The 25,532-nt window shown below is 36.7% G+C and overlaps 1 protein-coding gene across 34 annotated transcripts in view; it reads right to left on the bottom strand.

The window, feature by feature from the left end:
* CADPS (calcium dependent secretion activator) overlaps positions 1-25,532 on the bottom strand; it is a 448,877-nt gene that overhangs the window by 161,695 nt on the left and 261,650 nt on the right. For 18 of the 34 annotated variants that reach the window (XM_039326616.1, XM_039326619.1, XM_039326630.1 and 15 more), the window contains 3 exons: positions 20,245-20,381; positions 11,420-11,607; positions 9,540-9,683 (listed from right to left, as the gene is read on the bottom strand). In XM_039326616.1, coding sequence (XP_039182550.1) covers positions 9,540-9,683; positions 11,420-11,607; positions 20,245-20,381 — 469 coding nt within the window. The remainder of the gene's footprint in view (positions 1-9,539; positions 9,684-11,419; positions 11,608-20,244; positions 20,382-25,532) is intronic. The other 16 variants (XM_039326638.1, XM_039326646.1, XM_039326635.1 and 13 more) reach the window with 1 other exon arrangement.

Below are 25,532 nucleotides of genomic sequence, written 5' to 3'. Positions count from 1 at the left end.
CAATACTTTGTCCCAGTATGGCTTTGAAATAATTATATAGTGACTTTTGTACTTTTCATGATAATCTCTTCCATTTTTGGATGTCCCACTCAAATGAATACCTAGTTTAGAATAGATTTAAAGGATAAATTCTTGGGTTTTTCTCCTTTCCACAAATCTTTACCCCCTTGAAAATATTTTATGGCATAAATGATTTACAAAACCTCTGACTATTACAATGTATGTCCAGATAACTGCTTTGTTATATGCCCAGCCATATTGTTTGGGTTAAAAAAACCACATCACAGGAAGTTGTTAGTGGGAAAAAAATGAAAGCGGATTGCTCCTAATATGCACAACCAAATCTGGTTTAGCCCAACTCCTGTCCAATGTATTGCCATTGTATCACCATGGCAGACAATTCCTGCAGGCAATTGTCACAGTGCTTATTTGTGCTTGGCTTTTAAGATGGCTTCTTTTTGATTTGTTATTTTTGCCAAAGCCAATGATGATCTTTATCCAATTTTTTCTGCCTTGAATTATTTAGGATGCCCATGCTATTTCTGTTATGTACCTTTTCATAACTCAAGTTGAATGGAAGAACCTTGCTGAATCCAATCAAACCTACATTCTGTCCAGCACTTTGATTCCTACAATTTTCATCTCTGATGTGACTTTCAAGAAATAAGCAAAGTTGATACACAGGAGTGTCCTAACATAAAAAAGAATCTAGTATGATCTAAATGTCACATTAGGTATGCATGTACATTATGTGTATATGCGCATGTCTGTGCACTTAACCAAGAGCAGTGATGGCAAACCTTTTGGGCTTAGCATGTGAAAAATTTGGATGCTTAATTTGACTCTGCTGGCATGCCACAGCCCCAACTCCCCACTGAACAAAACAGAAACACTTCCTTATATATTAAATTTATTTTTAAAAATTACAGTCCATTCATTTGTGTGATCCCCAGCCATACATTGCTTATCTTCAGGCAGTTTTCTGTTGATAGGCCCCTGTCCCTTTGTTCTTGAAGCAGCTTTGGAGAATGTTCTTCCATGGTCTCTGTAGCACAGTGGTTCTCAACCTGTGGGTCGGGACCCCATTTCACGGGGGTCCCAAACAATGCAGTCCACCATTTTTCCCCCTTTTCCTTAGCTATGCTACTCCCTTTTATTCTAGTGGCTTTTGAAAGCCAATAGAATAGACTCTTTTGAATAGAGTCTAATTCTATTGGCTTTCAAAAGCCAATAGGAATTGTCCAGGCTGTCTCTGCCCTGCTGAGCCCGCCAAAAGTCCCATTCTGCAAATGGTGCTGCACCAGTTGAGTAGTCCTCGACTTACGACCGGTTGGGGGGCGTGGCATTAAAAAGATTGAGAACCACTGCTGTAGCATCTAAAACCCACATGAAATTTTTTGGAGGCTTTGAAGGCATGCAAAAGCTCACCCCATTCTTGCTTAGACTCTGCAGCCTCTGAAAATTGTGCACGAACGTAGCTTCCTTTCAAGAATAATCGTTGGGTGATGTTGAATGCTGGTGTGTCACTCAAAATGTTTTGGCGTGTCACCTTAGATATGTCATAGGTTCTCCATCACTGGTGTGGGTTAAGGCAGGGGTCTCCAACCTTGGTAACTTTAAGACTTGTGGACTTCAACTCCCAGAATTCTGGGAGTTGAATTCCACAAGTCTTAAAGTTGCCAAGGTTGGGGACCTCTGGGTTAAGGCATCAGACTAGAAATCAGGAATCAGTAAATTTTAGTCTCACCTGAGGCACAAAGCCAACTCAAACTTTGGGACAGTCACTCTCACTCAGCCCTAGGAAAGAGGCAAAGGCAGACCACTTCCAAAAACATTGCCAAGAAAATTGCAGAGATTTGTCCAGACAATTGTCAACATGTCAACACTGACCCCAAGATACAAATTCATTCATATTTTCTCTCCTAGTCTCAGAAATGTACAAGTAGAAAGGAAAGGAAAGTATCTGTGGTTTAGGTATTTTTTTTTTCAGAAGTTTTGACCAAAAGAAAGAGAAAAAGTACTAGTACAAAAAGGAATGTATGTCTGTATGTACGTATATTAATATATATACAGAGAGAGTATATCTATACAGTGTGTGTGTATGTGTGTGTATTTCAAGAACAAGATACTACATTTGTTTTAATCAAATAGAAGAACAATCAGAATAAAGCCTATTCAAGTACCCACTGGAAATTATTATTCTACTTCTCAGAGCAAAACTCCTAAATGATGAAGTTGAAACACTCTATTTGCAAAGTCTGAATGCATCCAGTGCTCTGGGTTTGGTGTACTATTCAGATAATATGGCACACAGTCCACAGAATTTCCTATTGGAACTATCCAGAGGGGAATTTCAAATAGAAGCCATTTTCTCCCTGTTCTGCATTGATAACTGGGCTGTATTCATGAAGTAGGACCTTGGACAGCATCTAGTTAGTTTCTCTCCTCCAATTGCCTGTCATTCATTCTGTCAGTCCTGACCTTCGGGCTGTCCTGCACCATGTGAATCACACCCTTTCTGCACTTTTTCACTGACTGCAAGCTACTGTCGTCTCGTTGTCTGACCTTACACACAGAGAGCAGAAACAGACAGACCACCTCAGCTCCGTCACTGTCTAAGGTTTATATGGAGAACTGATACCAAGCCACAAAGAACTGTTTCTCTTTAACCATCACTACTTAAAGCAGCATATTCTGATAGCAAATCTTATTTTTAGGAAAAGCCATATTAATATACTTTTACCAGAGAAAACAAGCCTGAAATTTAAAATACAGATGGAAAGAAAATTAAAAATAATTAATGGAATATGGAAATTGGAATTTAAAGAAATCTATAAGTGGATCTGTGCATAAGCACTTGTTCCCCCACTTTTTTTTAAAAAAAAAAATGGTACCTTTGCCTCTAAATGTTGTCAGAGCTTCATATGGAATGTACTGATATAGAAGTCAGAGTGAAAAATAATGCCAGGTTTGGCAGAATTTAGCTTATTTCATAAACAAAGTCATCCAATATGCAATGTGCTGGCATTTTAAATGTACATCCCACCCTGAATTTGAAACAATTCAGGTGTATATATATTATTAAGAGCAGTAGTGTAAATACTTCATTAACCAATCAGAGCCAACAATTAGTGCCAACTTTGCCTTTATATAAATCTTGGAAATTTTGGTATCCCTCATTACAGTAAAATTTGCATCAGCCAGATTCTAGATTATATCCATACTCTGCTCAGGTCAAACACCCACACACAAAAACCAGGACAACATTCAGGGATTTGCAGATCTTTCTTCCCATAGCTGAAGTCAACATGATCCCACCCATAGCAAGATGAGTCATTGCTCACTAAGAAGACTATAGATTACATGTCAACTTTGCCCACAAAGCATTTGGATGATCCTTCAAATTCCTGGCAGAAACTTTCACTGTATAGTGTACAATTACATCTTCTGGTTTCAGGGATTTCAGGGAAACTGTAGCATGTGCAGAGAATGTTGTTCCTTTCCACCCTCTGCTCACTCCTTTTGAAGTATGTTTCTCTTCCATGTAGCTATGAGAAGTAACAAAAGCACTTTCCATCTGTATGTCTCCTTTCATACTGGAATCACCAACACAGCTACTTCTATGCAATAAGGATAATGTGTTTTTTTTTGGCTCACAGATTGGGCCTGTAAGAGATCACCAGGCTGAATCTGAGGAAAGGGTCAAGTGCGCCATCAGTTTAGAGTCTCTTCATACCAACAAAAGATCTAAATCCAGCCCTTCTGGAATTCCTTTGACCCTCTTATCTGCCACTAATTTGCCTTGCCCATTTAGTAGTTCAGATTCTTGTTTAGAGGTAGCATGGAATAAACTTGCACTCATTTGAACAATCCTAGTTCCTAACAAGGCCATAAAAGTGATAGTTTAACTAGTAAATTAGGCTTTTATATTAGAGCCCCTTTATATAAACGACTCCAAATAATAATAATAATAATAATTACAAATTCAGAATGTAGAGGCAAACCAGGGGGAGTTGGCAGTATAGAAATCCAGCAGAGATATACAGCTGTTCTCATTTGGAAACCAGGCATCTCTTCCTCAGGAAGAACAAAACCCTCTAACTAAAGAAATAAAAGAATTGAAACAAAGAATAACTGAGCATCTAGAACAGCGCAAAAACAACAGAATAAGGCTGCCTGCATTGAAGCTTGTTCCAAAGAAACAGCTAGCACAAGCATTAAAAGATGCAAATACTGCAATATCAAGTATAAGCACCAATTCACTGCAAGAAACAAACCAACTAATGTACAGCACAGCTGCAGTTATAACTGAATACCTGGGATGCAAAATCAACAAAGAAGAAAAACAAACAAACAGTGCACCACAAAAATGGAAGGTTAGACTAGAAAATAAGATCAGCAAGTTAAGATCACATGCAAGCAAGCTAGAACAGATGAAAGAAAAGAAGCTGAAGAACAAGAAGACCAAAGAATACCTAATCAAGAAATACCACTTAGAAACAAGGAAGATCAAGGAAGCACTGGAAATAATAAAGCAACAAATAACAGCTATAGCCAGGAAAATCAGTAGATATGAAGCTCGAATTGCAAACTATAGGCAGAACCTCCAATTTCAATCCAATCAGAAACGCTTCTACCAATCCATCAATGGAGAAACTGCAAGGAATCAGTCAGTACCTGACAAGGAAGAAACAGTGCAGTTCTGGAAGCAGATATGGGATAACCCAAAGAAATACAACAAGGATGCGGCTTGGTTAAAAGAGGTGGATGCAAATAAAACAGAAGTTGAAATGAAAGAACTAGTAATAAAAACAAAAATGGTAGAAAAAAGAGCAAAGAAAATCAAAAATTGGTCAGCACCAGGTGAAGATGAACTGCATGGGTTTTGGTTGAAACATCTAACTGTTATACACCCACTCATTGCCAAGCAGTTCAACAATATACTACAAGGAGGAGAAATTGAAAAGTGGCTAACAACTGGGAAAACCTACCTAATAATGAAAAATCCAGCAAAAGGGGCAACACCAGGAACTACAGGCCAATTACCTGCTTACCAACAACTTTCAAATTACTAACTGGTGTGGTAGCTGATGCAGTACAACAGCATCTAGTTGAAAACAATCTCTTTCCACCTGAGCAGAAAGGAAACCGCCCCAATAGCAGAGGAACAAAAGATCAACTCCTAATAGACAAAATGATCTTGGAAAACTGCAAGAGAAGGAAGACCAACCTGAATGTGGCATGGATTGACTACAAAAAGGCATTTGACTCTCTGCCACATGATTGGATAATAAAGTGCCTAGAAATAACAGGAGTCAGTAGAAACATCAGAAAATTTGTGCAAAGATCGATGGCACAATGGAAGACACAGTTGCAGATCAATGGTGAGAGGCTGGGAGAGGTTAATATCAAGAGAGGAATATTTCAAGGAGATTCATTATCACCATTACTATTTGTTATTGCACTGTTTCCTCTGTCAACAATACTGAATAACTCAGGACATGGCTATCAAACATCAAAAACATCTGCCAGACTATCCCACTTCCTTTACATGGATGATCTGAAGCTGTATGGAAAAACATCATCTGAAATAGAATCGCTGCTCAACACTGTCCGTATATATAGCCAAGATATTGTAATGGAGTTTGGCTTGGACAAATGTGCCACACTTACTATCAAACAAGGAAAAATAGTGAAAACTGAAGGAATCAAGATGCCCCACGAAAATAACATTAAGAGTCTGGATGCGGAAGAGTACTACAAATACTTGGGTATCCTTCAAGCTGACAACATCAAGCACACTGAAGTCAAGAAAAAGATTAGAGGTGAATACATCAAGAGAGTGAAGAAGATCTTAAAGTCCAAACTCAATGGAGGAAATACCATAAAGGCAATCAACACCTGGGCAATTCCAGCTGGAATAGTGGACTGGACTCAAGCACAACTAAAAGCAATGGATAGGCAGACCAGAAAAATAATGACAATGAATCATGCCCTTCATCCACGCAGTGACATTGACAGACTTTATCTACCAAGGCAAATAGGTGGGCATGGAATGCTACAAGTACACCAGATGGTTGAAGAAGAAAAAATGATTTTGGAAGAATATCTGAATGATGAAAATGCACTGAAATTAGTATATCAGGAAGGCTTGCTGACTACTGGAGAGACCAAACTGGCCTACAAGAAAGACCAAATGAAGAACAGAATAGAGGCATGGGAAGACAAAGCATTACATGGCCAATACGTGAAAACAATAGCTGGGAAAGCAGATAATAATAATAATAAGACCTGGCAATGGCTAAGAGCAGGAAAATTGAAGAAAGAGACCGAGGGACTAATTCTGGATGCACAAGACCAAGCCTTAAGGACAAATGCATACAAAGTCAAAATTGAGAAGACAGCAACAGACAGTAAGTGCCGCCTATGCAAAGAAGCTGAAGAAACAGTGGACCACTTGGTAAGCTGTTGCAAGAAGATTGCACAGACTGACTACAAGCAGCGGAATGACAAAGTAGCAACAATGGTGCATTGGAAGATCTGCAAAAAATATCATTTGCCTGTAAGCAAAAACTGGTGGGATCATAAAATAGAGAAAGTCATAGAAAATGATAAAATTTAAACTGCTCTGGGACTTCAGAATTCAAACAGACAAGCACCTGCAACATAACACCCCAGACTTAAAATTGTCGATAAGAAAGACAAAAAAGTCTGGATAGTGGACGTGGCAGTGCCTGGAGACAGCAGAATAGACAAGAAAGAACTGGAGAAGATAACAAAATACAAAGACCTACAAATAGAAATAGAAAGACTGTGGCAAAAGCAAACAAGGGTAGTACCAATAGTAATAGGCTCCTTGGGTGCAATCCCAAAACAACTGGAGCACCACTTGAACACCATTGGCATTGACAAATTCTCTATTAGTCAATTGCAAAAGGCAGCCTTACTAGGAATTGCTTCCATCCTGCAATGATATCTGTAATACCATCAAACATCCACATCTGCCTATCCCAGGTCCTGGCTAAGGACTCAATAGGTAGATAAAATGGCAAATCCAGTCTGAACATCTGGCTGACTGTATGATGATCCATAATAATAATAATAGTAATAAAAAATAAAGTTGGAAGGGTCTTTGGAGGACATCTAGACCAACCCTCTGCTCAGGCAGGAAAACCTATACCATTTCAGACAAATGGCTGTCCAGTTTCTTCTTAAAAACTTCCAGTGTTGGAGCATTCACAGCTTTTAATTCCACTGATTAATTGTTCTAACTGTCAGGAAATTTCTTCTTAATTCTAGGTTGTTTTTCACTTTGGTTAGTTTCCATCCATTGCTTCTTGTCCTGCCTTCAGGTGCTTTGGAGAATAGCTTTATTCCCTCTTCTATGTGGCAGCCCGAGATATTGGAACACTGCTATCATGTTACCCCTCGTCCCAGAGTCTCAGCATCTTTTTTACATCGTGGTAACCAAAACTGGATGCAGCATTCCAAGTGTGGTCTTACCAAGGCATTGTAAAGTGGTATTAACCCTTCACGTGATCTTGACTATCCCTCTGTTAATGCAGCCTAGCACTGTGTTGGCTTTTTTGGCAGCTGCAGCACACTGCTGGCTCATATTTAAGTAATTGTGCACTAGGACTCCAAGATCCCTCTCACAGTTTCTCCTCTTGAATAAGGTACCACCTATACTATACCTGTGCATTTGTTTTTTCTTGCCTAAATGTAGAACCTTACTTTTTTCACCATTGAATTTCATTTTGTTAGATAGCGCCCAATGTTCAAGTCTGTCAAGATCCTTCTGTATCTTAAGCCTATCTTCTGGAGTGTTGGCTATTCCTGCCATCTTGGTGTCATCTGCAAATTTGATGAGTTCCCCATCTATCCCCTCATCCAAATCAATAGGATAAAAAGTCTTAGAAAAATACATGACTCATTGGCTCAGATCTTGTGAATATGAATGATATTTAGTGACTCTCTCTAACTCATGTCATAAATATGAATCTTATGATCTTTTCCAGCAACAGCAATGATGTATACACAGTGATTTAGACTTCTACTCATGGGATTCTTCTTTCTGATTAAATTGAAGAGGTCTATCATTTGCACAAACTTTTGTACAATTTTTTTTTGTAAAAGTGTTTCAGCAAGTCCTTGTAACTCTCCACTATCCAAATTTACCTGCGACAGCCTTATTTAACAGGCTTTTCAATCCTGCAAAATAACAGCTATGACATTGCTATACTGTGAGAAATCTTGCACAAGAGCTCACACAAAAGCAGCTCCAAAACATTTTATTCACACATCTTTGAATCCAAGCAGATAGGCACAGTGTTTTAAATGTGTGTCCACAGATGAAATAGGGTGGCACTCACACGAGGGAGAATTTTCTAAACACACATCCCACTGATATTTGTTGAGTCATTTTGGTTATGCATACTGTATATTATGTTGCTTAATTTTTTTTTTTCATTAGATTTCTGAACCACCACAATCATGGGAGACTTGGTTAGTGTACACATAAAACAATTACAGAAAAATAATATAAAATCAAAAACAGTGTAATGAAAATAAACAAAATAAAACATGGTATAGTTATATGAGATACCAATGGCATTATCTAATTACTTAACCTGCTGCTAGAATTCCTAACAAGGTTGGGACAAGTCTAATTTCTTAGGAGAGGCCATGTCAGGTCAAGAGAACCAAGAACTACATGTGAATAGTATCTTTATTGTTGCTCACTTACTAACAGAAACTTGCCAAAATAAAGCAATTATCTACAATAACTATAGATGAACTCTGTGAATTGCTAGGGAGGGTTCAACCTTGCTCTCTTCCTGCCCACCAGACCTTCCAAGCTCTGCTGTCTCTTTGCCTTCTCTCCCCTCTCCTGCAACTCCTGGCTACATTCCACTACAGGCTATTCTTTAACATGGGGACTATTATAAGAAGTATCTACTCCTGGGCTCCTCTCCACTTAACAGAATAACAGAATTGAAGGGACCTTGGAGGTCTTCTAATCCAACCCCCTGATTACAAGCAATTTGTGTCAGGTAAGTCAATCCTAACTAAAGAAGCTGGTCCTGAAGATACCACCGTGCCAAATATGAATTGCATTATGCTGGGCTAATTGTTATTTGATCTAAATTCCTAACTTTTGGGTTAAGAAACTTGTGCATTTTATTAAGTACTGCAATTTTGTAAATCTTTCTACACTAATCTATCTCCTATAAGGCTGAGCTGTCCCAGTATTTCAAATCAGTAAGACATAAATTCCTCTAGATCAGTGGTTCTCAACCTGTGGGTCGGGACCCCATTTGGGGTCGAACGACCATTTCACGGGGGGTCGCCAAACAAGGCTGTCCGCCATTTTTTTCCCCTTTTCTTTGGCCAGGCCCCTGGCACCTAGTGATGTATAAGTGGTTGGGGGTCACCACAACATGGGGAACTGTATTATGGGGTTGCGGCATTAGAAAGGTTGAGAACCACTGCTCTAGATCCTGTATTAAGGTTCTATCCACTAAACTACTATTTCTTACCTTTTTTGTTCTGGAGGTGGCTGAGATTTGTTATCTTTCCTCTTTTTGGACTCCCTTTTGGAATCCTTTTTGGCCTCTGCCTCAGAGGCTGGGGGGTTATTTGCAACTGGCTGTATGCCACCAAGTATCTTTTCCATTGTTTGACTTTGGAGATGTTGAGTTTTAAATTAAGACATAAAAAAAGATAAGGATAGCGAAACAGAAAATGAAAGCAACAAGGTGTTGTAACAGAAGAAATGAAAGAAAAACAAGCTAAAAATTAAACGTTAAACAATAAAATGATAACAATAGATGCCAACAATTTGTCAGCAAAGGAAGAAAAGGAAATCAGAACCACAAAGAAAATAAGGCAAGCCGAGTGCTTGTAACCTAACGAGATGGATCGAGTGAACTGTGACTTGAGTGGCAGCCATACAATGTAAAATACCAGCAATGTGTATAATAATTCATGATGATGTTTACCAGGGAGCTTACAAAACACTTCATTATTTTATAACACTCTGTTATGCAGTAGCATATGTAGAACAGAGTGTGAAATCTCACTGTATAGAATGCAACTTCCAAAAAAAATAAAACCATCGGTGCACGGAATGCTATACCAGTCTATATAGTTTCAGATTTAAAATGGACGTGATTGTCAAACTATGAAACAAGTTTGAAAGTATGAAAGTTTTTTTTTTTAAAAAAAGCAGTCTCAGTTTGAATTTAACTCTGATCTGTTACAGCAAGGTTAATTGGTAGAACAAAGCAAATGTTGAGTCTATAAGCATGCAAGTCTCAATACAAAGGGAATCTGATGCAGCCTAAAACATGGGCCATTATTGCTAAGGCATTTAGAAATGGTGGCTTTGGGATACAATGGCAGCTTCCTCAGTACAATCAAAGTAGAGAGGTATATAAAATTGCTGCACACCATTATGCTGGTGTGGAAGGAATTCTATGTTCTCGTTACTCTGTAATCATAATGTAGAAGCTTAAGAAGTAAGCAGAATGAACATATTGGATTACAGAAGTTAATGCATTCTGCAAGTGTTTATACCCACACAAAGAAGGGGATGGGGATAAGGATATGTCTTCAAAACCCTGACTCTAAAATCTTTTTCTTTAGAGAGTCTTTGTAATTCTGTGTCTACTATATATTAAACTGTGAAGAGATTTTATGAGCATTTAGTTGATCTCCATGATTTAAGATCTCATAAAGTATCATTCCTGTTGGCAAAGCCCATGCAGCACAAAATGTTCTTGTGTAACTTCATTTTCTCTCTTAAGTCCTGCAAAGGATTTGAGAGAGTCCTTAAATTATTGCTAAGGATCTGAAGAAAAAGAAGACAGCTACTACATCTCATTTACCTTTTGCATCTTATTGTGATATAATCAAAAGATTCAAATGTCTATACATTCTTAAGTGATTGAAATATTTTTTCAGGTTTTGAGTTTTTCTCCATCATTCTCAAACCTAAAATATAATTATTGAACCAATTGCAGTGCAGAAATTATTTACACGAGCATCAAAAGTGATCATTTGTTGTACTTCCACAATTACTAAAATAGAAAAAAAGATGAGAAGTTCTTAATCTGCATTTTATATTGACTTAGCACATCCAATTCCTTATCTCAATAGACGAATTTATTCAACTGTTTCTTCTTTGGCAGAATTCTTTAATTTATGGCCTTTTCAAAGTGATGCAAGCATTAAAAGGTCTGAATCCAAATGGACTTCAGTTTTGCTTGGTTACTTTTTTTTTAAGACAAGAACTAATTGCTATTTTCCATATAGTAAAGAACATAAATTATGAGTATAGTTATGCATTATCCAAAGAAACCAGCATTTCAAAAAGCAACGTTACCAAAATGGCTGAGACACACCTGGTCCACCTTACCTGTTACCATGAACATGTGAAGCACAAAAGGCAAAACTGTAGTGTAGTAAGGTGGGGTCAATCATTGCTCCATTTTCTGCTCTTTCAAGCAAATCACCAAGGTAGCAAAGATGCCTGTGGCAGCCTCTGACTCCATTACGTGCACAGTATTCATCTAGGACAAAGACTTGGCCAGGACTAAACCAGCCCTGTAGGTAAATAGAGAAAGTTTGTGTCAAATGTAAAAAAAAAATTTTTTTTTAAAAAAGACACCAGACTACAATTTACGAAAATGAAATTAGGAAATGAAATATTTATGTTGAATACATAAATTAAAACAGGAATGTTTAGAAGCCATCCAACTTTGTACAACTAGATTTTGGTTTGAAAAATCAGCCTTGTCCTTTTCTTGATATCATCATGTAAAGGACTTAATTTTTTATAGGTGCACCACCATACCCAACTGAGATATGGAATTTGTGCTAGTTGTGCTATTTGCTTCTCCTGCCCCTTCAGACTATGGCTATCTGTTTTTGTGGACAATTGAAGTGGTGAGTCAGTGACTTGTAAGTGGAATATCTACATTTCAAAGGCAATCTTGACCAATCTACTGGAAGAACCTAAGTAAAAAGTAAAATATCATCTCACCCAAACAATTCCAGAAGTTTTAAACAACGAAACATGAATTATCTATGTGAAATAAATACTGAGATGGATATTGCAGGGGCGATTTTAAAAAAGGACTCAAATAGATTATTAATCAACAATCACATACCTATGTATGAAACTGTGCTGTTAATGTACAAATACTCAATTAGAACAGAGCACTCAAATCAACAGATCAAAATAATCCAGCATATTGCTTAGCTATGAAAGAAGAGATATAAGAATCTTTTTCTTGTTACAGAAATAAATTCTCTAGTAAGCGGCAATAGTCACAGCACATATTTGTTCCCTACAGATAAAGGTGCTTTTGTGGGAAATGGGATAGCGCCTCTGCCCCTAACACTGTTCTTCATGTATTTTGATATCTTGTTCTGTATGGAAGTCTGCAAACAAAAGTGCACATATATGGTTGCATGATAGTCACTACAAAAGTGGAAGGTAAATATCTTAAATAATATCTATCTGGAGTGTGGAGTGTGAGAATGGCAGATATTCATATATGAATGGGTTCTGGAATACATCAAGAATGGGGATTAGGTTAACAATTGGGAGACAAAATTTCATAGAAAAAGTTGGTCGAAAACTAATGCAAATATATCTCTTAACTTTAATGGCTCAAGCTGTTTCAGCGTTTTATATGCCAATGTGAAGACTATAGAGTATAGCTGAAGGATGCCTGGAAGTTGTTTTCTACTTTGGAATATTATAAACAGAGAGTCATTATAACCTCAGCAGCCCGTCCTGTTTATTGTTTTAGCTGAACAATCCACAAGGGCAGTTGCACATATTACGAAGTATTAGAATAGTGAAGTTTCAAGGTTACACAGGAACAAATTAATGATAGCGTATCCTTATGGATCTATCCTGGTATGTCACAGCACCAGACTATCATTTTGTAAAATGGGAAGCCTAATTAGAAGAGACTGCCATAACAGCTTATCAGGTAGATTCTTTCTCACCTAACGTGAAACTCTGTAGATAGAATTCAAAAGAATTCCAGGAGCAGATTGAAAAATAATCAGTATTGATAGCGACACTGAGCCATTGACAAGACATATCTTTCTAATGCTTCAAAACTGCAAACTCTTTCTTCTTTTAATTGAAAAGTTCCTGCGGCGATTAGATCAGTGCCCTGCCCCTTTAGGCAACTTCTTTGCCACCCCATCTGGCACCCCAAATGCTACGTCTTTGAAATGAAGCCGCTGTGAAAAGATTAAAATATATTTTCTACCACTCAGATGACACCAAATCCTTTCTGGATGCCAAAATGCTACTGTTGAGGAGAGTCGAAGAAATATCAATTAAGAACTCCATCGAAGGATTTGCTTATCGTTGTTGGGCCAACTCCAGAACAGATTGAAAAGGGATTAAAATAATGAGGGGCAGAATCAAAGGCATGGAAAACAGACATAGTTCCTTTTATTACACCAATTGCCAGAAAGCGCATGTGTGAAAGAAATGAAGATGCTGACGGAGGATAAGTCAGGCTATGGCTTGTCAAAAACAACCTTTTTTTTTCTTTCTTTATGTCATCTCAAAAGAACTCCTGGAATTTTGCATTTGGGTGAAGGCTCAAACAAAAACATTTTCCTTACTTAAGAAAAATTCAGTTGGTTTTGTTTTTCTCACAATATTTTGGCAAGGAAGAAGGAGGGGGGGGGGTAAAATAAAAAAAATACCCCTTCCCTCTCTGCAAGTGATTTCCAGAAAAAAAAAAAGAATTGAGTATTCCAGAAAACTATGGTAGGGAAAAGCTACAACTGAAGGTGCACAAAGACAAAAATATTGCTAAAATTGCAGCCAACTGTATTTGTGTGACTATTCTTGAGCAAATGGTAGTACAGCAACATTTCTCACCAATTCCAATTTCCACCAGTGCCTCCTAGTTAATCTAAGGGGGAATTCCCCCCTTAAAGAGTACCGTACTTCAAAATCACGTTTGAAGATGGTTTTTTTGCTTTGCTTTTTTCTAAAGCATAGGGACAATTAGGCAGCTGAATATACATTTGATCTAGTTATGGCTATACTGTGAAATAGATCCATGGAAAACTGAAACTTTTGTCAGAATTCAAACTAAATTATGTGAGTTAAGCAGCCAGCTGTGAAAATCACATCAAAAGAAAAAAAAGAGGAAGGAATAATAGCAAGCCCATTGGTTGATCAAAGTGCCTCAAGTTGATTTTTTGTTGTGTTCTGTATTTGTTAATCAATGCCGTTCTTAGTTTTTGTTTTCTTCTTGCTCCTCACTGCAAGCTTTTTTTGGGGGGGGGGGAGTTGGTGGCCTGCATTGAATAATTTTCAGTCTACCCCTTATTCACATTTTATAACCCTGCTCTCTTACTCAAATTTATATCTGGGACATTTTCATCTCTCATCAGAGACTCTGACAAGTTGGTCTCATCACAAGATGCCATATGAGACTGAACTGCATATTTATCATGCAAAGTAGCCTAGAGGCAGTTATACACCCACAGGAAGGGACTGCTTTATTTACTTATTTTTATTTAATCAAATTTTACAATCACCCATCTTCGTCCCAGAGGAACTCCGGACAATGTACATATAAAATATTTGTACAATAAAATATGAAGACACAAAACATCTACATAAATTTTTAAAAGGTAAGGATGAATTAAGAATCGGTGTTAAAGTTACTTAAAAAGTGGGGGAAAGAGTGTTCAGGGTGCCAACCAGCCTCATGGCTGTGTGGACCTCTATGAGTCCCAAGCAAGACTAAAGACCCATATTATTATACATTTCTGAAAGGCCAGGAAAGTGGCGGGGCCCTCATATCTAGGGGGAGAATGTTCCACAGGGCAGGGACAACAGCAAAGAAGACTTTCTTCCTGGACTTGGCCAGTTAGAATTCTTTAGCTGATGGAATCCACAACATACCTTCCCTACCTGACCAGTTGGGATGGGCTGATTTATTGAGATAAAGACAATTCTGTAGGTAACCTGCCACCAAAACCCCAGAGTCCAATAATCTGGCCCTGCTTTCATACCAGAAGCCAGGGCTAATGGACTCTATTTTAAGATTAAAATAATTTAGGAAAGGAGTGGTTAATTTGCAACTTAAGAGCTGCACACATCAACCTGCCTAATTTCACAAGGACCCAGGTCTGTTTTCCAAAGCCCTTTGTGAGCTACTAGTTTCAATCCTTGAGAATGACGTGAGAGAAAGAGAGAAGTGATTGTGAAGAAAATGAACAGTAGGTGATCCTATCTACCTACTTGCTATTTACAAATCACCCCCCCCCCGAAATACACAGGAACCTATTAGAAACCAAAAAGGACATTGACATGACATTACATTGACATGGCATCATTTTCCATTCTGTGCTTATGCTTGCAGATTATCTCCAGGGGGTTAGGGGCCTTGACAATCCCAGGGATGGGGTAAACATAACTGAATTACAGCCACAGCAATTTATGGGGTTCACAGATTGTTAACTGCATTGCCAAAAGCCAACTTGGAACACAGCATCTCGAGCAAATGAACTTTATGCTAGTCAACAATTCATGTTCAATTAAAAAAACCCCTCTCATTTGATGCAAGCATGAAGTCATTTTAAAAAGAAATCATAGCAAATTTCATCTTCATGACATCCCTAAACATTGAAATATTGTTTGAGTTCTTCTGTTTCTCAGTTTTTATTTAGAGTAGTGTTTAAATACAGAAATTAACAACAAAAATCATGTAAAGTGACAATTTAGTTTTCGACATCCTGCTTCCCAATTAAATTAAAAAAAATCACATATACTTCTGAATGAGTAAATTAAAACAGACTCCATGGTCCAATTTTCTAGCATTTCCGTTTGAGTATTGATGACTTTCTTCATTTAAATGGAGACTCTAGAAGGTGCAGAAATCATGATATTACAACAAAACCTGCATTCTTCCAGTCTATAATACAGTTAAATTCAGACTATTTCAGGGTAAATTTTCATAAAATCTTATTATTTTTATTTGATTTAATTATTAAAGAGAGCCACCTGATCTCTGCATCTTCCAGAGCAGCAAAATTGAATACACCAGTCTTGCATGGCAAGTCTGTAAAGCGTAAAGGTACAAATAATACTTACACAGAAAGGGAGCAAAGCCAATGTTGGACAGCATAGGCCTTTTCTAAATCATTGTTTGCAGAGAGCAACTCAAAGAACCCTGTGGCTATAAAAACTGTGGCAGGAAGTTTCAGTCAATGGTGCCAACAACACCTCTGCTTCCCCTCCCAAATGCTTTTCCTTGCCAAAAACTGTTGCCTTTATGTTATCTGTAATGAGTCAATTTCTTTGTTTTCATAGAGAATTCCGCTTCTGTCAGACTGTGGGAAATCAAGTCAGACTGTACATCATGGGCTTGAGAAGGAGAAACGATGCTACTTTTGGGAGGTCTATCAGTCTTCAATGAATGACTTATGATAATAAGAGTTGTCAACAACATGAACCACAACAAAATGAACCAAGGCACAGTTTGCAATTTATATGGAGGGAAGTTAAAATGTGTTCATCTTTAAAATCCCACACAATTCTTTCCTTTTTGAAATAAATTGACAAAGTCATCTTCTATATTCTAAATTCAGGATTTTAAAGCCACCCCTAACCCTTCAGCTGTTCCCTATATAAATTCTGCACTAAAAACTGATTTGCAGAAATTCCCTTATATGTGAGCAGCTGTGATCTCTAGCAGGAAATGGCAATCTGGTCATTTTGAGTGAACAGGATTAGAGTTAAAAGGAACAAAAGGAGAATGCAATGTGAAGCAGATTGCTCCAGAATCAGAGACCTGGGATGAAGATTGTGTTGCTGGATACCAGCTTGATGAATGAGGGAAAATTGACTGGGACTTGAGACCCCCTGAGATGTGGGAATCAATTCAGATATTCCATGCCAGGAGACTGATAGAAAAAAATGGCTGCCAAATGCTGAAGGTTCCCCCCTCAAATTAAATCCAGGGAAAAGCAAGAACTTCTTGGTTACCATCCCATTGATCAGTCTCCCACTAGAAATTCAGATGGCACCATCATTTCTGATCTTTAGAAAAATCTTTAAAAAATAACTGGTTCTAAAGAGCATGCATTTATGCCCCCCCTCTCTCAATAAACCTATTACCATTGTTCTGCCTGTTATAAAATTTTACAAAAGGTTTTGAAAGTTTAAAGGATTATTATGTTTTGTGTTTTTTGTGTTATGATCAGTTTGTTTGTTTTATTGTGTGAACAAACCAACCAATGAAATTAAATCTATGGGAATTGATATAACATAGTCCTGATAGGTGCCAATCCATGAAATGTCTAAATATTGATCACAGGCAATTTTCTCACATTAAATGCTAATTAGTTAGGCCCACTGAATTGGGCTTGGCACTTGAGGGCTGCTACAACAAATTTTCATCATCTCAATCTAATTCCAGCTACACTTCTGTAGCTCTTCCAATGAGAATAAGGTAATCTCTTTGAAACTATCTTCTATTTTATCTGCCATCTTCACTTCAATCTCTGTCAATCTTGTGAAGCAAAATTGTTTTTTTCTAGACCAGGGGTAGGCAACCTTGGCTCTTTTATGACTCGTGGACCAATTCCCAGAATTCCTGAGCCAGCCATGAATTGAAGTCCACAAGTCATAAAAGAGCCAAGGTTGCCTACCCCTGGTCTAGACCATCATTGGTTGCATTACATGGCCAAAGCAGAGAAATGGGATGCTATTAAGGTATATGGCCAGATCTATTATTTCTAACTGGCACAACTATCTATAATGATGGATATGCACTTTTATTGATGGTGATGAAAAATTAGTGCATCTCCCTAGAGACACCCAAAAACAGGAAGTTTATATCCTAATTGATGACTGCTAGACATCTTAGCTGTTTCCATTTTTGCTGTAAATTACTAGCTAGAATTACTCGCAACACGATACATATTTCTGTGAATGTCACTGTTTAACTTCTACTCAACTAATTCAGTTAAGAGGAGCTATGTGTTTCCTCTATTAATGAAAAAAGGATTTGCGTGGGGATTTATATGAATGTAACAACTTCTCATGGAATTTTCTAAACTCCAACAGTGGTTTCACTTTTATTTTGTCTTTCCATCATCAATCCCCAAACTGCAATTCTAAAGTTAGTGTGGGAAACTTACAGAACGGTATTTCTCAACCTTAGCCACTTTCAGATATGTGGACTTCAATTCCCAGAATTCCTCACCCCCCTCCCCGGCTAGATTCCCTAGTTGAAGTCCAGATAATTGAAGTAGGCCAAGATTGAAAGACATTATTATAGACATAGACCTTATGTGATTTCTGAGGCTTTGATATTGTTCTAGGACTCTTATTGACAGGTACTGTACTCCTTGACCTACGACAAGTCACTTAATGACCATTCAAAGTAAATATGGACCCCCAGTTACAATGTTACAACCCAGTTCTGAAGGCTGACCCCCACATGGTCACCTGGCTGCATTTTGGATGCTTAGCAACTGGCCTGCAACATCTTGCAGTCATGTGACCATGATTTACAACATTTCAAAACAAAACCTAGCATTTACTTCTGGTTTCTGGCAAACAAAAACTCCATGGTGAACAATGGGTTGGCTTAACAACTGGGGCATTTGCTTAATGACCACAGCATTCACTTAACGAATGCCTTCACTGCAAAAAAAAGTTACAAAATCCAGGCCGTCACAAGATAATCTGCTTTATGACTGTTGCAACTTGTGGTTGTAAGTAGCAGGCTTATGAAAAGTTTGGTCTAGTGGTTAAGGCAGATTTTAAGGGAGAATGTATTTAGTGTTATCTTCTTTTGTTATTTAATTATATTTCTACTGTATTTTTGTTTTCTGTTCTTGCTGACAGCTTCTAAACATAAACATCAATATCTTTCATCCTATGAATGGGCAACATTTGAACATTTGTTGAACAGAGGAAATATAAAAGTTGCAATAGCAACTTATGGCAAAATGTAGGTAACCTCTTGCTCCATGAGTGCTTATGATTTAAAATCTCATTTATTTTACAGGTTAAGTAATTTTTTAAACTTGGAATAAAAGAACTCCCAACAATAGCTCTTATATGCATTACTGCACTTTCTCCAGAATGTGTTAAGTCTACCCTGCTGCAGTTGGGATCCTTTTCTCCAAAATCTCACTGCTGACACCAGTGCTCCTCCCCCAGTCACACCAGTATCCACTATTTCAGACTTGAGAAATGAGAGGCAATCCTATTTAGATATTTTTAATGCTAACATGTGAGGAACCAGAGCATATAGTCCAAACCAAACCAACAGATCATAGAACTAAATCTAAGCATCCATCTAAATCAAGTTGTGAAAGAAATCATCATTCACTTTAGTTCATCTCTTCAGCTGTTGAAATAAAACTGTTTTGTAGCTTTTACAATGACAAAAATTAAAAAATATTGTTTTTGAAAATTTAACTTTCACCACAAAAGTACAGGGTTTAAAATTACAATTCCCTTTACTAAAATAATTAAGATTATAATAATTTGTTTATAAACAACAAACATTTTAATACTGGTACACCAAATATTAAGTAATTTGCCAATATATTTAGGGATTCCAAATAATGTTGATAGATAACATTGCATAATGTTGAATGGCCAACATAATGATCTATTATCTTCTATTATCACTGAAATCTATCTATCTATCTATCTATCTATCTATCTATCTATCTATCTATCTATCTATCTATCTATCATCTAATCTATCATGTCTACCAATACCAATAAGAAATTCTGAGTTTATTTGTTTTTGAGTTTATGGGTTTTTGTTGCAAGCTAAATGGGCTGATTTAAGGTCTAAAAATCAAATAAAGATTGAATGTATCATAACTGCAAACCATATTTATCCTTTTCAATCTTTAAGTTCATGTACAGGAAGACTCGATCTGAAGGATCTCTCCAGTTAGAACAGTCTTTCTAATAAACATATTTATCGTGGCCAAGATCTGTTGATTCTGCCAGATATTTTGCACTGCACAAAAATAGTTGCCACTTTAATAGAGGGTATTTTTGAAATATGAGATCTCTCAGGACCAAATTCAAACCTGAAGGAAGCAGGCACTTATTTAAACTGACAGCCGTTTCCACTGACAGTTGCACACACTATCAGAGATCAGACATTAGTGCTCAGGATTTATATCGCATAGACCAAAGAATATACTTGCCAGACAAGAATAGGAATCATTAAGTCTGTGGTCCAAAGTGAGGCGCTGAAGCATCTCAAAAAGGGCAGCGTGGTCAAAATTACAGGGATTGGAAGAGATAAATTCATCCATGCCATGCTTTTGAGCTCTATCTGCATCTGTTCATTTATACACATAGAGAAAGACACAATTTAGAAAAAACATTGTGTTTGATGTACCAAAAATATAACATGAAGCATGAGAACTAAGTTGCTCTGTAGCATTTATTTGAATTTCAGGCTCACAAGCCTTAATTAGATTAATTCTTCAACTTCCATTGTCAACTTGCAACACTTATGGAATGGCTTATATTGCCAAAGGTACTAGAATCATAATCTTATTTCCCAATTACTGGATTGCATTTACTTCATATTTTGACAAAATAACAATGAAAGTTATTAAATTTTCTGCTTCAAAAAAATAAAACAACTCTAATCAAAATGTATTGTCCATAAAGCAATGTTGGGATTCCTTATATTCCACAAATTCCTATTTTTCATTTCCAAATAATGAGTAGAACCTGTTGCAGATCCATTCTGAGTCGGTCACCAGGACCAGAGGTTTAGTCTTCTGAGCTTTTGGATTTGTGCTGGATCTCATCCTCAGGGAACTTCCTTCTCACCAGAATGTGTGCCTTGGGTTATTCTGTGCATGGTATTTATATGGTGCCCAGCTTTAGTACAGGGATCTTCAAACTTGGCAACTTTAAGACTTATGGACTTCAACTCCCAGAATTCCTCAGGCAGCAGAGCTGGCTAAGGAATTCTGGGAGTTGAAGTCCACAAGTCTTAAAATTGCCAAGTTTGAAGACCCCTGCTTTAGTAGAACCTGTCTTTCTAAGGAAAGGAAGATCATTATATTGTCTTAAATTTAATATATTTGACTAAACATGAACCCATTTCAGCTTTAGGGAATCAAATAGCACCTATTAACTGTTAACTAAGTGCTAAATAGTTACCTGTTGATAAACCTAACCCAAGTTGCACTTTTCTTATTTTAGGCATCAAGATTTACTTTTTTCTTGAAAAAAATTAAACAGCAAGGAAGGGCATTCCTCCATAAGTATGAAAGTATAATGGCAGCACATAGCTTATTTTTCAGTATGATTAACAATTGCAATGTATAAATGGAATGGTTGTAGAAGTTGAACACTAACTTCTGCTTCCTTTTTTTGGAAGAGGAAAAAAAGAACCAACATGGAACTGGGTGTGGTTTAAGCCTATTGGGTGTCAAGTCAGGTATCACTTAATGGCACTTAGGAGTCTAAACTTTGGTTTATGGGGATTTCTGGGAGTTGAAGTCAATACATTTTAAAGTTGTGATATTGAGAAACACCGATCTAAATTATTACCGTACAAGAATTAATTTAAAAGAGTAAACAATTCAGGAGAGGAGTGCAGACAGGAACGTGGTTTCAAAGAGATGTTCCAATCCTGATTCAAATGTTTTATTCAGTTATGAAGGAGGAGATCCAAAATTCCTTTTTCCCATTGACTCTGCTACTAGAGATCTTTTTATTCTTCTTCTTCTTGTTGTTTTAAAAATCCTTAATAAATAAAGGAGGAATTAAATCCCCACTTTTTAAAATCAGTCTTCTAGAGTCTTAAGAGCAGTAGACAAGGTGATACCTAGCATGAAGAACTAATGTTCCTTGGGAATGGCTTTCATCTCAAAATCACAATAACATCAAAAATAAAATTCTGGATTTCAAAGAGTAAGTGGAGAGCTGGTAGAGTTTCTTAACTAGAAATATTGTCCATTTATGAGTTGCTTTGAGAATGCCTGTTTCACATATTGTATTAAAGATTTCAAAGAGCCTTTTAAAAGAGAAAGAAAATGAATAATCTTTATACTATATGACTTATGAAGTATCTAAACCTACCTGGCTTTCTAAAAAATCACAAATGCAAAGAACAAAACCTGAACTGCTAGAGTCAACAATAATATTTCTTTGATAATGAATCTTTTGAATTAAAACTTACGGCTGATCCTGTGCATGGTTAAAAGAAGTCATAGCTGAAAGGATTTAACTGGATGCTGTCAATAGATTTTTATATAAGAGAGGAATGGATCCCCATGTAGGCATAGAATCTCCATGCACAGAAGCCCCAGTGACATCACATCTGTCATGATGTCATCGTCCAACTGTCATCATTTTGTCAGTTTTCACCACCCACCTCTGGATTCCCCTGTATTTGTACAATCTAAACACCAATAATGATAAGGAAAAAATTCTTAAAATGTCTTCTTAGAATTTAGCCTCTGTGTGTGTGTGTGTGTGTGTAGGATTTCAGCCTAAATTATCATGGCTTAATAGAATTAAGGTTGCAAATTTACTCTCCTTTCAAATGCAATCATTTCAGCATGATCCATTCTAACCTTGGGGTTCCAACTACCGTGCTCTCTTCAACAACCAATCAGATGGTTTCTATCTGTTTTGACAAATGATACCCTATCCCCCTTGTCCCTCTGGGACAACTTCAGTTGAATTAATACAATGCGCTAATAAGAGTCTGCGCTGCTCCCCTACAATCTGTCTCCTTCCGAATTCAAGCCCTAAATACATAAAAAAATAGCTTTATAGCTTTAATAAGCTGCATCAATCTTTTTATTATTTTTTAAATATATTTTGAAGTCTGTAATGTTCAAATTTCCCTGAGAAGACTGCAAGCTGACAAATTGGCTGGAGGCCTTCTTTTGCCAGTTATGTTCAGATATATTTCATGACTTTTTCAATTATGAGACATGGTGTCTTGACAAGCCTGATTCCTTAATAAGGAAGTTGGAGTTAATGGGTTATGAATTTAAAGGGCTCCCTCCTTCTCCAAGTGGAAAGAATGATGACCTTAGAGGTATCACACTTCTTGAACTATGCTTTCCTTATAATTATTCTGCCTTTTTTAGAACTCATTAAAAATAAATGAAGTGTTCGACATGCTTTTTTTAAATAATAAAGAAAAAAAAGCATATACAAGACCCTTTATCACCACATATGGAACGGAGGGGTACTTTTGGCTTCAAGTATATGTGGAGTCACATGATCCTTTTCCTTTTGGCAGTAAAAACAGGACTTAAGAATGGAATCAATGCAAGGAGTGGCTCAATTTCTTCAGGCTAAAAAGACCCAGCCTTGTAATGCTTATGCATGTCAATTAATCTAGACAGCCACTTGTCTGAAGTGGTATAGATTCTCCTGCTTGAGTAGGGGGCTGGACTAGAAGACCTCCAAGGTCCCTTCCAGCTCCATTCCACTCCATTCTAATCCTTAACCCAGTGTTATTCTAGACTCACTGGTTCTGCCTTCCTTTAGAAGAGCCAAAGGATTACATACAAACTGGCTAATAAGCAAAGTTGAGGCTGCCTGAAATAATTCTCTGCTATTTCTATACTTTCTCACATGTGTGTCTTGAAGATCAAGATCAGTGCCATCATGCCTTGGCTCTAGAAATGATCTTAACTGTCTCAAGGCCCCGATTTCAGGCAAAAACTAGACAAGCACCATATTATGTGGCAACACAGCAGTGAGTTGATGAAGTCTAAATCAAAACTAAATAGCTTATACAGAGCACGGATATGTGTGGATCATGAAAGCAACTTTCCTCAGCCTGCCGAATTGCAATAGATGTAATTCCCAGATTCCTGGCCATAACCCATAGTGCCATAGAAAAAGAAATTACAGTGTTTTGGAATATTTAGAATTTTTGTTGGACAATAAAATATTAATTAGCAACCTAAATGAAAAGTGCTCATTCTTCTTGTCCCACCTTTAAATTTATTTATTTATGTGTTTATTTATTTATATCCTGCCTTTACTATTTTTACAAATAACTCAAAGCGATTATCCAATACATCTTCCTAATATAAGTATAAATAATGAACATGTTGTTTCATGGTGTTTCTTTGGCTTACATTTGTAGCAAGTGGTGATTTGGATGGAATGGAATAAGAGCCTTTCAATCAAACATTTTTCTATCTAAGAAAAACAAGAAAAATATCTAATCCAGACCTCTGTCTCTTTTTACTCTTTATTACATGTGGAACCAGTGATTTTAATATACTTCCTCACAGCTATTATTCACATATATTCAGTAAAGTTTAAAAAATATTCTAACCAAATGTCAAAAAGAATTAGATCATTTTTGTCAATATAAAAATATATAAATAGATTATAGACATCTTAAATAATTACTGATCACATCAAATGTTTTGATTGTTCTAAAAAAATCCTGAAACCATGTTTTTGACAGCATACAGTATATCAAAGTATACTTCTAGATTATTTATACACTTTTCCATTGTGATTTTCTTATTTAAAACTCTTTAAAATCTATATGGCTTAAAGTTTTTTTTCTTTCTGTATTTATGGAAAATGTTTAAAGAAAAAATATATTCATTAGAATACTTTTTGTTTTATAAGCTGAATGTATCTCTAGTCCATATAATAGAAGAATGATGTTGTTCCATTACAACTTCTAATTATAGCTATAGATTTAGCTATTCACTCTGGCAGTGTTCCTCTCTATAGTGATGCTGGGTTAGTTATGTGGAATTTCTATTGCTAGAACAAGAGAAAGAAAGAAAGAAAGAAAGAAAGAAAGAAAGAAAGAAAGAAAGAAAGAGAAAGGAAGGAAGGAAGGAAGAAGGAAAGAAAGAAGGAAAGAAAGAAAGGAAGGAAGGAAGGAAGAAGAAAGAAAGAAAGAAAGAAAGAAAGAAAGAAAGAAAGAAAGAAAGAAAGAAAGAAAGAGAATTCTATTTAGAATTTGTTTCAACAGGATCCAGATGGAAAGGCTCTGTAGCTTTACATTGCCAGCCAATGAAACATACCGATAAATGATCTGATTTGGTATAACACAGAGAATATACAGAGTATCATTAATGATGCTTTGTGTACTAGTATGCAACTGGAAAGCTAAACTGTTTTCAAGAAGATTCTTTAAAAAAGAATGAATACCTCCAACCATGTATTATAAAATGGTTCTAGAAGAGCCACTAATTTTGTGCGATCTATTCATCAAAGTAGACATAAGTACCTTTCCATTAATTTTATTGATTTCTGATTTTTTGTTCAGGTTAGCCTTAAGAATAGGTGCAAAACCGTGCACAAAACCTGTGTTCTGAAGCCTACAAAATGCTTATTTCTCTGAGAGCTTTTTAATTTGTAGCTTTGTTTGAGATGAAATGGCAAATGAGCAGCCAAATAAATTTTTGGAACAGATTTGTTTATAATAGAATGATCCAAAACACGACCAACAATCGTCCAATTGTAAAGT

The sequence above is a fragment of the Crotalus tigris genome, unplaced genomic scaffold, assembly GCF_016545835.1.
Source record: "Crotalus tigris isolate CLP2741 ecotype Arizona unplaced genomic scaffold, ASM1654583v1 scf7180000024342.5246164, whole genome shotgun sequence".
Taxonomy (NCBI): domain Eukaryota; kingdom Metazoa; phylum Chordata; class Lepidosauria; order Squamata; family Viperidae; genus Crotalus; species Crotalus tigris.
This window is presented reverse-complemented; position numbering and strand designations above follow the sequence as displayed.